This window comes from Felis catus, chromosome B4 (genome assembly GCF_018350175.1).
Source record: "Felis catus isolate Fca126 chromosome B4, F.catus_Fca126_mat1.0, whole genome shotgun sequence".
Taxonomy (NCBI): domain Eukaryota; kingdom Metazoa; phylum Chordata; class Mammalia; order Carnivora; family Felidae; genus Felis; species Felis catus.
The window spans coordinates 23,359,655-23,372,867 of record NC_058374.1 but is presented as its reverse complement, the minus strand read 5'-3'; the positions used below and the strand labels follow the sequence as shown (position 1 = coordinate 23,372,867).

Sequence of the window (13,213 nt, the reverse complement as noted above, 5' to 3'; positions counted from 1 at the left end):
TACACTATTATATCATATAATTGCTTTGGGGACACGCGACTTCCTAAATCTCTACATATCTCTGCTGCATTTGAATGTGGATGACTACATGGTTGTGATCCTTAAGTCACATTCTTTTTTTTTCTTCAAAACTCTTCTCAAGTCAATTAATGCTGACAAGAGTTCTGAGGTCAGTAGTGTTTTTCCTTTGGGTCAGAGGTCAGCAAACTTTTTCTGCAAAGGGCTGGATAGAAATTATTGTAGGCTTTGCAGGCCACATGGTCTCTATTATGATTACTCAACTCTGCTATTACAGTGTTAAAGCAGCAATAGACATGTAAACAAAAGAGTGTGAATGTGTTCCCATAAAACTTTATTTACAAAAACGGGCAGCAGACTAGATTCTGTCTGTGTGCCATAGTTTGCCGAACCCCTGCTTTTAGATGATTCACTTCGACTTGCTTGTAGGTTGCTTTTATTATACTCAAAGTTTCATAACTTTCCCCAAGTGATTATTCTCTTTTAACAATTCTGGAAACACAGTAAGTCCTTTTAATCGTTGGAATTGCAAAAAAAAAAAAAAATTTTCTCACATCATTTAGAACAAAGACTAAGTTCCAAAGATCTTAAGAACACCATGGTCCTTAGGGAAAGAAGAGGTGACATACAGAATTATGGTCTTTTTCAAGCAACAATCCAGAAGTAGGCCATTTCAGGCCTGCTGCAATGTCTCTGCCATCTTCCACAGGTGACTTCCCTCTCTGGGTCAAAGGCATATGCTCCACTTTTCACTATCTCCAGGAGTGTTCCCAGATAAAATATAGGACACCCAGTTTAATTGGAACTTCAGATCAACAATGAATACTTTTTTTAGTATAAATATGTCTCATGCAGTAATTGATATATACTTATACTAAAAATGTATTCATTGTTGATCTGAAATTCCAGTTGAACTCGGCGCTCTATTTTTACTTGCTACATCTAGCAATCGTTACCTACAACCACCAGGAAGGGGAAGAAGGACTAAGAAGGCACGGATTCAAGCCTTCTAAAAGAAGACATCCAGGATAGCAAACACTCATTCCTGCCCACATTTCATTGCTTAGAGTTTAGACATATGGCCACACTTACTTAGAAGGAAGGCTGGGAAATACAGTCTAGTTTGTTGATCATGTGCTCAGCTAAAATGGTATTCTTACAGAAGAAGGTGAGAACAGATATTAGGGGACATTCAGCAGTCTCCCACATTATGTCTTTGAATACTTTGCGTTTCATTCATGGTAAACTCGTCGTTAGAGAATCAATTTCTCTGAATTTGATTCTTTTTACTTGTCTTCCATATTTCTTATCACCTGTTGAATCATTTTAACCTTGTTGTCCTTTTCCTTTGTATTTATTGTGCTTTTAGTCTGCCATCAGTCTATTTTCTGCCAGATATCCCTTCTTTTTCTTCCTTATTTCTAATTCATTACTTCCACAATGGTATGATTTTTTTCCTTCTCAGTGTCTTTCCTTAGCTCTTCCAACTCCTTTTATATCTCATTCACTCTCTTGTATTTCACTTTTAGTATGTTTTATTTCCTTTAGGGTGTAAAACATTTATCTCCATTTTTTTCTGTTTATTGGGGTAAGTTGTCTTCTATAATATATCCTTTCTTTCTCATTTGATTAATATGCTCCTTTATTTCATCTTCTTGACCCCCCCCCCCATTTAAAAATGTTTTCATAAGTCTTTTGATTTGTTTCCCAACCATCTTTGATCAGGATTTGCTATCTAGATTTCTGTTTATAAAAAACAGAGTGGAGGAATTATTTTTTTAGTACCTTTGTCTTCCTGTTGGATCCAGCCAATGAGAAGCTTGGAAGAAAGCAAGAGGGTGGGTTTGTAAAGTGGGATACAAGCGTGGCCTCTCTCATGGTTGCAAAGTCTTTTTTTTTTTTCTTTTATGTTGCAATTTTTAAAAATTAAAATTTAATTGAAAAAATCTTTTAGGAGAAAAGTTATGCAAGCCTGCATCTTTCCTCTTTAAGTCCAGATGTGAATTGCCACATACTATCCTGCAATCCTTTCCTATCTGAAGGAAGAACCCTTGGTTAGTTGACTTTTGGATTAGTAGGGAATGCAGGCAATTATAGGAATAGAGGAATGTAATCTACAGTGCTAGAGAATATTAAAAGACACCCAGAGTTTTAGTGAATCAAGTAATGGAGATGTTTTAAGATGTCTCTCCTACTTCTGCTCCCTGAAGATGAAAAGGGGAAGCTAGCTGATTTTTTGCATTCTGTTGAAAAAGATTTAGTTGCTCTGGATTAGGTCTGTAGTGTCAGAGTCAATTGCTAGCACAGTTTCTTAGTTACAATGGTTAGGACTTAGTATTCCATTCCAAGATAATAAAAACATATTTCAATTTTCCAGTAATATGAGTTTCTACGCAGATTGCATGATATTTTCACACGATGTCCTAGATCATATGTATTTGGGTGGGTGGAAATATTTTAAGAACTTGTCTCATATTTTAAGGAAAATTGGAATGCTTATAAATGGAAATCAGGATTCCTAGGATAACATAAAAACTTGTAGATTTTTATGCTTATTTTTTTAAATCTAGAAATACAATCTTAATAATGCTGATAAACATGACTACCAAACAACTCAATTTTAATTGAGGAGATGCTGGTATAGAAAAATAATTTGAATCTAGAAGAAAATGTTTGATATATGATTATGGATAAGCTATGGGCTAATATTTTATAACTGACAACACGCAAGTGATACTCATTTCTGGCATGGTCTTGAGGCCAAAAAGCATCTCAGTCAACAGAAGTGAAGTAAAGAGATAAGATGTGGCATTTCTGGAAGTTGAGGGCCACACCAAGAGCTCCCTTAGTAGACGCCTCTTGTGATTTATACTATTTTAAGCATATGCACACAGACATATATACACATATCTTCCTCCAACTCTTCCTCCAACTCTTCCTCTGGAGAGTTGTTGGTCAGCCAGGAATTTCTTGAGGTATAAATATTTCTGAATAACAGTGAAACAATCATCATTCCATTCTTGAATAATTTTGAAGTGATTTCTATGTGCAAAAGCACATTATTAGGCATTATGGGGGCCTGAAGAGAAGTAAAAGCCCCAGGAATCTTCCCTACAGAAGTTTATAATGCAAATAGAAAAGGAGACAAAATTCAGTTACCGTTAAATAACAATAAAAGATCGTTTAGGATCAGGGAGCTAATTAACAGCAACAAACAAACCAAAAAGAAAAACCCAAGGAGAGTACTAGTTTAGAGGAAAAAGAAACCACAAAGCTGAGGGCAGAGAAATTATTCAAAAATACCTATTGCATGCGGCACTTTGCTAGGTACTGTATGCATTGAATTAAATAGTGTCTATCCTTTAGATTCGAAATTAGTAACTGATGATAGTAATCATGGGGCCAGAAATAAGGTCATATATCTCGCCAATGAAGAACATTAAATTAGTAAATTACATCACTAATGTAAAAGAGGTGATGACGGAAGAAGAATCTTAGAAATTATTTATTGTGGAAAATCACTCCCTTCTTTTGATTACAGTAGTGAATGCTTTGCTAGAGAGGTGGGCTTTCTGGAGCTATTCAGTTCAACATCAAAGGCCTTTTCAAGGAAATATTAGCAGGTAATGTATCTTTTTAGTATTGTATGAAAAAGAAGTCTACAGCATTGTCCTAAGACCAAAAAAAAAAAAAAATGCTCACTCTTCTGAGAGCCATTGGTCTTAACCACCTCAGACACATAGTTTTACAAATGCTTCATCCCAAATTACACATTTCATCTGTGGAATTCAATGGCAAACACTTGTGCCTCTTAGAATTGCCAGCTTCTATATTCAGAGTAGAAATCATCCATAGTTTATAACAGAATGACATTAGACCAGAGGTTAAGACACTTGGCTCTATTTCTGGCTTCGACATTTTTCCTTGATTGTGGTTCACCAAAACAATATTATTGTGTCATTAACAAAGTCAAAAGTTACATTTTAAGGATATAGTCCCATATTTAAAAATGTCTTGCCTAGATCGTCAGACTTATAGTGTACAAGACCGTCTGGTAGTTATTAATATAGGTGTGGAAATTTCTAAGAAGCTAGATTATTAATTGGCTTTGCACAAAAGAGGAACATATTAGCCTTCCAAAGTAAAACAAAGGTGGACTTACTGTTAGCTCTTGCTTATCCATTGTATTTAGGGTAAAGAAAACTATCAAGATATCAACTGTGAAACCCACAGTTAGTTCCAAATCTCCTTTCAGTTAGAGTGATCCCCAAACTCATTGTTTCACCAAATCTCTCACTGGAGCAGTTAACAAGTAGCCGCAGGATGGAAGTTTGGCTCCTTTTCCTTTCTCTTGCCCTCCCTCTGGTGGAGGTGTTAATGAGTGAAATGCCCAAGATGGGCAGCTGAAGGGAACTCCAAGGGTTTACATTCTCCACCAGTTACACCTTTGGCATGGCGAATGACTGGCTGATGGCTGCCACTTTATAGACGCCCAGAGAGTGTCCACAGTGGTCTGCTTAGAATGCATCTAAATGAGAGCTCAAACAGTTAATAAAATACTATTATTGGTCATGCCTTCAAGAAAGGAATGGGCCTAATTTTTAACCGGGTTAAAATGTTCCTAATACATAACGACAAAATGTTATAAAGAGTAGGGTTCCCAGTCGGGGAGACAGGATAAACACCTGCTTTATAATAAGACAAATAATGTAATCAGAATAATGTTTTTACATTTTGAAAGTCCCTTCACACGTATTATGTTATTCGACACTCTCAACAGCCCAGCTAGCTAGGAAAGGTGATGTCCTACTCGGAGGTCCCAGGAAAGGACTAGGACCCAGGTTTCCCAACTCTTAGTTCTGTGCTACTGTCCCTGTCCATCCAGATAGCCTAACGCACAGATACATATGATAGCAATTTATCACAATGGTTCTCAAAAACATTCCCCAATTTTTAGAACATCATGATCATTCCTATCCTAACAGAAATAAGATACATATAACAGTAACTTACCATAATGGCTCTTAAAAACATTCCCCAATACGGAACATCGTAATCATGCCTAACCCAGAGGTGAGATTAAATTAGTTACCCACAAAGCACACTAATTGGCGCATAATAAGCTAAGTGTTAGTTAATATTGTTGTTATGACTGTGAAAAACCATGTTGGAGTATCGTGTTGGAGTATAGTGTTGTGGAGAAAAGCACGGACTCTGGAGCCCATCGCCTGGGCTTAATCCTGGCTCTGTCACACAGCTATCTCCTTACGTTGTGTGCAAAGCTCTTGAAGGAATACCCAGCACAGAGGCAGTGCTTTATAGACGGCAGGCACTCTTATTACTTGATAGCTCTAGTACTCGGACACATAAATAATAATCTGCCTTAAGTCACAAGGCAAATGATGGAGCGAGACTGTGATCTGGATGCTTCCATTTACCTCTTACAGAAATGTCTTTCTAGGTCATGTTATTTTTCCACACTTCCTAAAATGGGTTAACCTCCTTTTCATGTCTCCTTCCATGGCCAATATTTACTCTCCTTTACCAAACTGAAAATCTTTTTCAAAATCAACATTTATGAAAATTTCCATTGCAAAAATCTTAACCCTAGATGTCCTCAGCGGTGAAGTACTCCATGCATGCACATTTGCATTTGTAAAGAGCTGTTTTGTGCTTGAAATTGTTTTCCCTTTCTGGACATATTCTATAAGCCCACTAGATGTACGCTACTTGAACCCTGCATTTCTATTCACTTCTTGTTAATTTACTCAACAGTATCTAGAACTGGATACTGCTATAGCCCAGTGGGCTATTCAGTAAATTACCAAATGACTGGCAGGCATCCCCTCTATTTTATTCTTTTTTTTTTTCCCTTTCTTTGTTATTGGCTGACTAGTTTTGTCAGGGGCTGTCACGAACATGCAAATTTCATGGCCATATAAAGATGATCCAGTCAAAGTCTTTCCTCTAATTGAGGCCGAGGATTTAGTTGTATATTCTAAATGTTTGTCACCTTCCACTCTGAGGAATATTAAAAACTAAGGCACAGGTATTCAGGCTCCAGGGAGTGGTGTCCCCCCCACCTCCCATCCCGCCCAAATCAAGAAACAGGACCCCTGGCGGCGGGCAGGGAGCAGGGGATGGGGAGGCGTCTTAAAATCTCAGGGGAAAGAGTGGTTAAGAAAGAAGGAAAAGGTAAGCAGATCACATAGCTTCTTGGTTTTGTTCTTTTCCCTCAGGATGGTGGTGGCAGCTGATCAGACACAATAGCTGGTGGTCCCCTGCCGGTGTGAGGATACAAATGACCCTCAACAGCACCAGCAGGAGGACTGGGAAAGGGAGAAGGGGTGTGTCTGGGAGGGGGCGAGGATGAGGGTGACAAGGTGACAAACGCCGCCACCTCAGCGGGCTACCCCACTCCAGCCGGACGGGGACTGGAGCCGGTGAGCCACCTCCCGGGGGGGTGGTGAGGGGGTGGGAAGGGGAGACAGAGGGGCGGTGGCTTTTCCTACCGGGGGAGGGGCCAAGGGTGGAGGGAAGCCTGAGTCAGCAGCGCCTGATTGGCTCTTGTTTTCTCCTCGCGTCTCCCGATTGGGCCATTTGCAGCGGGAGATGTTGTGAGGCGCGGCGGGGCGGAGCCAGCCGCCTGCGGTCTGAGGCAGGCCCCGGAATTGGGTGGGGAGGGGCGGCGGTGGCGCTCGGTCCCCGGAGCGGCTCTGACCTGTAGAGTGGAGCGGCGCAGCCACCTTTTCCTCAGTTCCGCTAGCCGCGCCGGCTTCATTCAGCTGTCTGCAGATTTAAGAAGGAAAAATAATTGAATGAACCACGCCTCGCTGCGACCCCCTTCCCCCAACAGGAGAAGCAATTTTGCTGTTGGGCGTGAAAAGGACACTCCCGTATTATCTTGAAGTCACACGTCGCATCTCTGGTTCTTTCCCCTCCCGCAGCCAAAAAAAAAAAAAAAAAAAAAAAAAAGGGAGGGGGGCAAAGATTCGCCAAGATGTGTTCCTCGCAGTCTGGTGGGACCTGTGACCCCTTACATTCGCGAATCCAGTCATAGAATTGTCCCTGACGCCCCTGACGCCCCTGACGCCAAGCATCGAGTCTTCCCCAGTAGAAACCTCGGCTCCTGGCCGCTCCCGCTCTGCCCTCGGGAGACAGGAGAAGGCAGGGAAGGTTTTGTGTGAGCCTGGTTTCTGGGAGGGGTGTTGGCGAGCGGGGGGGGGGGGGCGGCAGTGAGGGCTTGCAGGTCGGAGACGCCTTGGGAGGGGGTTGGAGTGAGTACCCCCTACCCCGGCTAATCCCCCTTCTCCAGCGTCGGTTCCCGGGACCGTATTATTCAAGACAGAAAATATTCAGCCTCAGAGCCTCCCCTGGGGAGGGGAGGGGAAGGAGGTGGAGTGGGAGGAGGTGGATCCAGGGAGGAAGAAGCGAGAAATCCGCCCCCGGGAAACAGCTCGGCGCGGCAGCGGAGCGAGGCACTTCTGTCACTTGGCGATCGCGGGCGCCCGAGCGCGGCCCCGGCCCGGCCCGGCGAGGCGAGGGGAGAGTCCGGCGGCCGCCGCCCCGCCCCACGCCCTCCCGCGGCGGCCGAGAGCCCGGGGCCGGCCGGGGCAGGTCGCGGCGGTGCCTGGGAGCGGCCGGCCGGGGGCGGCGGCCTCGGAGCGCGGCGGCGGGCGGGCAGCGCCGGATCGTCTTCCCGCGCCGTCCGGCTCGCTCCGGGCGTGCGGGGCGCGCTGCCTGGGGCCGGCCAGCCCCGAGCGGATCCTCTCGCCCCGCTTTCTCCGGTGCGTGTCTGTTTTACTTTCCGCCGTAGCCGACAGGGCGCAGCGCCCGCGGGCGGGTGTGGAGAGCCCGGCTCGCCGCGGGCTCCCTCCCTTCCCGCCACCTCAGGCCACCCCGCCCGGCGCTGGCGCGGGGCCGGAGGGAGTCCGCGGCGGGCGCCCGGCGGGGGCGGAGGGGCCGCGCCCGCGTGTGCGGAGCGAGGGAGGGCCGGAGGAAGGAGGGAAGGGCACAAAGGCCGGCGGCGGGCGCCGGGGTCCGGCCGGCCGGCCGTGGAGGAGGGGCGCCTCCCGTTCGCTCATGAATATTAACCGAGCCTGCGGCCTAGCGCGTCCCGGCCGGGCCCGGCGCCCGGCCCGCGTCCCCGCTCCTGCTCGCCGCCGCGCCGCGCAAGCTGGGCCAGGCGGGCTGGGAAGGGTAAGCCCTCCGTTTTTTTTTTTTTCTTTTTGTTTTTGTTTGTTTGTTTGTTTTTTTGTCTTTCCCCCGGGTCTCCCGACACCTTTTTAAAAGTACATATTTGGGCCGCCCTTCCCGGGAGATCGAGATCACCGACCCGCCTCTGGAAGGGGCGGAGGAAATCGTGGTAGGTGGGTGGTGGTTTTCTTTTTCCTCTTTTTTTTTTTTTTTTTTTTTCTCTTCCCTAGGTGGCCCCAGGGAAAGGGAAAGATAGCGTCGAATGGTAGTTTGGGGAGAAGCAAGTAAATAAAAGTTGCCCGGGCTGCGGCTTCATTTCTGTCGCTCCGGAATAATGTCCCTGAGACGGAGCTGCTCCCGAGTCCCACCCGCGGCCGCGCACACCTCCCCACCCAGCCCCGCCTCGGGCCAAGCAAAACAGCCGCCTCCTCCGGGGCAGCCTCGGGGCGCGGGGGCGCCGGGTGCGGGCGCCCAGACTCCCCCGGCTCGCCTGCAAACGCCGGCCGAGCCAGCGCTGCCGGCCTCCGAGGCTGGCTTTTTGTTTTTATTTTTTTGGGGGGTGGTGGAGAGGAGCGAGCAGGGGTTTTGAAAAGTATTATTCCATTTTCATCTCGTGGGGAGAAAACTTCCGCTACGCCTAAGTGTCTGGGTGATGCCGGAGAGCGTAGACACTCTCTCTTCTGCCCAGAAAACACACTGATGAAAATGCACTTGGAGAAAAGGGAAATTCTTTCTTGAAGGCTGCACACCAACCAGGCGTGTTTGACGCAACCACCGTGCAGTTCTGAGGCTTCCCTCTCTCCCTCTCTCTCTGTCTTTTTCCTGATTTATAGGAAATCAGGACAGTTTTGTCTAGGAGGATTATTTCCTCTTTCGTGCGTGAGGTCCATCAGCGTGGACGAATAATCTTTCCAAGTGGTGGAAAGGCGAACTTGGTGTAGACATGTGGCAAGGCTAAGGTCAGCGTCTGGAGAAAGTTCATGCCCTTGTAACCATTCCCTGTTCCAGGAGAGATCTCTCGGGGAGCTGACGTTCCAGCCTTCGAGACCCACTCGGATTCCTCCTGGTCTGGGAGTCACGCCGAGGAGGAGGGGGACCGCGGTCCGCAGTTGGCCTCGTTAGCTGCCGAGAAGACCCATCGTCTTTGTTTTTCAAGTCTTGAGAAATGGACGAAGACGGTGAAGTCAGTTGAAGTCCGGAGAAACAAATCATCGGGCGTTTTGAAGGGGCTTCATCAAAGCATTTCATTCCCTGGCTCGTTACTTGTCTCACCAGCCCTGCACCTCCCGGGAGCCCGGTGTGGAATTCTTCCCCTTTTGGTGTGTGGTAGCATCCCTCCCCCCAATGTGGACTCCAAAGGGTCGGTCCCTTCTTTGTCATTTGAAATGAAATGATGGCCACACGTCGGACTGGGCTACCGGAGGGAGATGGTGACAAGCTCAAGGCCTGTGCGTCCCCCACGTGTGAGGTAAGTGCAGAGGCAGCATCTTGGGCCACTGGCCGCAGGGTGTCCTGCTGGCTGGGGGGGTCAGCTGGACAGGCTTTGGGCCCTTTTGGACTGGTTTGTGGGAACGCCCCCGCTCGACCCTAGGGCGGTGCAGCCTTGCCCATTTTTGTTTCCAGGAACTTCCAGCGATGCTTCTGCAAGAAGGGTTTCCTCATTTTGAAATGCCCCATCATGCCCATCACCTCAGACTTGGGCATTCTCCCCTTGCAGGTGGCTGGGAATACTTTGACGGGTGTCTTTTCCTTCAGTCCCCGTCCTCCAGCAGTTTCGGAGTTGGGCTGCTTACGGGGTGCCTTTGTGCATTTTCGAGCGTCCGTGGCCAAGATTTGCCCTCAGAGGTGGAGCCAGGGGAGCTGGTGACGCTTGTTGCCAGGGGACCTCAGTCTCACTTTGGCTTTGGTGGGTATTCCGGCTTACCGTTGGTGTGGACCTCTGTTCTGGGTAGAAAAACAGGTCTTTCCCCGTGGACAGTTTAAGCACAGCCTTGGAAAAAAAAGATTTATAGAGCTGTAACTCCAACTCCCTGAAAAATCTCCTGCCTTTGCTGTCCTTTTATTGATGCCTGCCTTTCACTGCTCAGAAGTTCTGTGAGCCGCCCCGGGGGGTCAGGTGGCTTGCCTCGCCTTTAGCCCGTCGTCTCTGGGAGGGCTCAGAAGATTCTGTGCCAGGCTTCCTGAAACTTTTTGGAGCAGGCAGGTCAGAAATCAGAAAATCCATTGATTTATTACACCCATGTACCCCGTTGCCTCTCGTATTCTTTTTTTCTCTTCATGTTTGGAGTTCTGTAATGACTGTATTGTGTTTACTTGGTTATTGGGGATTTCTGTAATTTGCTTGCTAAATGTGCTGAATTTTAAACTTTACTTTTGAGCCGTCTCTATTTTTACTGACGGATGGGATAGATAACAGTAACATCCCCCAAAGAGCCTTTGCTCTCATTCTGTCATTTGTGCTTTGCAAGTGTTAAATTTTAACTTTACGGCCACGGGTTCTAGTTCTGAGTGTGTGAGTTTTGGCATTTTAGTAAAAATGAATCAGGTTAAATTTTTGTGTTTAAAGCATGCAGAAGAACTTGCTTCATGTATCTGACTTCATATTGGATTAGAAAGTTTAGGCAGAAAATACAGGGAGGTAGGCACAGTATGCCATTACTGTGCAACTTTTTAGAACTGTAGGTTTGCAGTTAGAACCAGTGTTTTACTTTTTGACACCTGTAAACACCTGCTTGCAGGTAAAATGTGATTAAGTATAACACCACAATCCTCTGATCATGGTAAACCATAATAACTCCTTTTGGAAGGCCTCCCTACAACTTTGGTGATTGCTTAATGTGTATTGTAGTTACATAATAATATGTGCTGTGGTCCCAAAGCCTTATTTGTCATTGTCTTGTGAATACTTTAATTAGCATGCTATTTGCATTATATTTGCAAGAACTAATGTTATTTGATTTCTTTTTTTTTTTTTTTTTTTTTTTTTTTTGTCAGTTAAGGGTTGTCCTGAAACCAAGAATTTCTAATAGACACATCTTGTCCTTGGCTAGAAAGCAATGTTTCCAGTTGCAAACTTGGCTTATATTAACACTGACAGTTATGTATTTTTTTAAGGACTGTGAAATTTGTTTTCATTTGGATGTTACTGCTGGGATGGCCACATTATTTCTAGTTTGGGAAACAAGAAAACATTACATTGCCTGTATTTTGCTCATTTAAAGGTTATACACAGAACTTGAGTTTGGTGTTAAGCTATAATATTGTTTGGGTTTTTAAAGAATAGGTAAATAGCTTACATTCTATGCGAAATAGAAATAAAGGGGCTATATGCTATCAGACAGCATCTTAAAATCTCAGGGTAAGGAGTAATTATTGCCTGTTTCATTGTTGTGTATTTAGATCTCCTTGATACTTCTGAAGCATGTTAAATCTTGTATTTATTAGTAATAAAATGAGACTTGCCACTGGAATACTTCGGGTTGATAGATAATTTAAGTCTTTGACACTGCAATTAATTTTGTGTTTAATTTTATTAGAAGTATTACATTCTGAAGTAATACTGTCATTCTTTAAAAAATTTTAGAAACCCAATAGCTATGTTCCTAAATGTGTGTTTGAATAGTAAATTGGTATGTGTTTTAACCTAAAAAGAGACGAGCATATATGTCTTAATATCGATGCTGTTAATCATCCAAGAAACTTAACTGTGCAGGACAGAAGAAATCGATGCAGTGAATTAACAGAAATCTCTGATTCAGGATTTATCTAATTAGCTAACTCCACTTTTTATAGATAAGGTCTATTGCTTTGTTGGAAAACATTCAGAAACTTCTTGTTCATCTTCTGTATTAGAATCTAATTGTGTTGATACATGAATAAATGTAAGCACCACTCCCCAAGAATATATCAGAAGGTTAAAAACCAAACAAATAACAGTCCTCTTCAAATAATGAATTGTGACAATTTCGGAGAATGTATTTAAGGATTGTGTGGTAAGGATAGCACAGTTCTCTTCATACAGAATTAAATACTTTGGATATCTGAAAATATGGTTTCCTGCACTCTGAGCTGGCTAAGTGTGCTTTGGGGTGTGTGTGTGTGTGTGTGTGTGTGTGTGTGTGTGTGTGTGTGTACAGCCTCATCTGTGAAGTGTTCTGACAGCCAGCCTTGAGGAGCTTTGCTTACAGAATCACTTAGTTTAGATTTGGTGATCTGATCACCCCTTTCATACCCTATAGAGCTCATCCTTTAGGGTCCAACTTGCTTTTTTTTTTTTTTTTTTTTAAACCAAAGGCAAAAACTTTTTCCTCGGCTTTTTAGAGCATGTTATTTTTCCTATTTCTCATATTTATTTCACTCTTTGTCTGTAGGCCCTCGTGTTGCCCAGTGATAGAATTTTTAGCACTTTTCACTGCCTGTTGTCAAGACAGACTTATTTACTAATGCTAATTAATTTCTTTCATTTTATGGCGTGCTTCTTCATCCAGCCTAGATTATCCTGGGACTACAGTGTGCCATAGCTGATGAAAGACAATGGTTGGTTGATTTTGGAATGGTGTAAATGATACAGGAAGGCATTTTCCTGTGTATGAACTCATGAGAGTTCATCCTTTTGCTGTTCTTTCTGGAATACCTGTGCACTTTGCTTCGATCCCAGACCCCCTCGTTCCTTCTCAGGTGCTCTCCTGTTCTCTGTCTCTGTCCCTTCCTCCCTCCGCTTCTTCTTCCTCTGCTGCCCCTTTCATGGTGGCTTTACCTAGAGCCAGGCTCTTGCCATTCCTCTACTCCTCTCTCTTCTCCCTGGGTTTCACTTTACTAAACTCTCCCATGGCTTTATTCTGCATGCTGGTGATTCTAAACTTACAGCTCCATCCCAGGTTTCATAGTTGATCTTCAGACCTATGGAACCTTTTGCCTCTTTACCAAACAGTTTTTTTTTTAATCCAGAAAAATGCCCAAAGGCATTTCAAATTTAACAAATTCGACTCCTCTTGCTGAG

The 13,213-nt window shown here is 44.6% G+C and overlaps 1 protein-coding gene and 1 long non-coding RNA gene across 2 annotated transcripts in view; one reads left to right on the top strand and one right to left on the bottom strand.

The window, feature by feature from the left end:
* Positions 1 to 331: 331 nt before the first annotated feature.
* LOC109501363 lies at positions 332 to 8,419 on the bottom strand. Its single transcript, XR_002159353.3, has 2 exons — positions 7,059 to 8,419; positions 332 to 6,807 (listed from the first exon to the last, which is right to left on the bottom strand). It is a non-coding gene; the product is annotated as an uncharacterized LOC109501363 (long non-coding RNA).
* An 809-nt stretch (positions 8,420 to 9,228) lies between these two features.
* The window catches only part of ARHGAP21 (Rho GTPase activating protein 21), a 133,896-nt gene continuing 129,911 nt past the window's right edge, over positions 9,229 to 13,213 (top strand). Inside the window, 1 exon segment of the mRNA XM_006933312.5 lies at positions 9,229 to 9,682. Coding sequence (XP_006933374.4) covers positions 9,605 to 9,682 — 78 coding nt within the window. The 5' untranslated portion in view covers positions 9,229 to 9,604.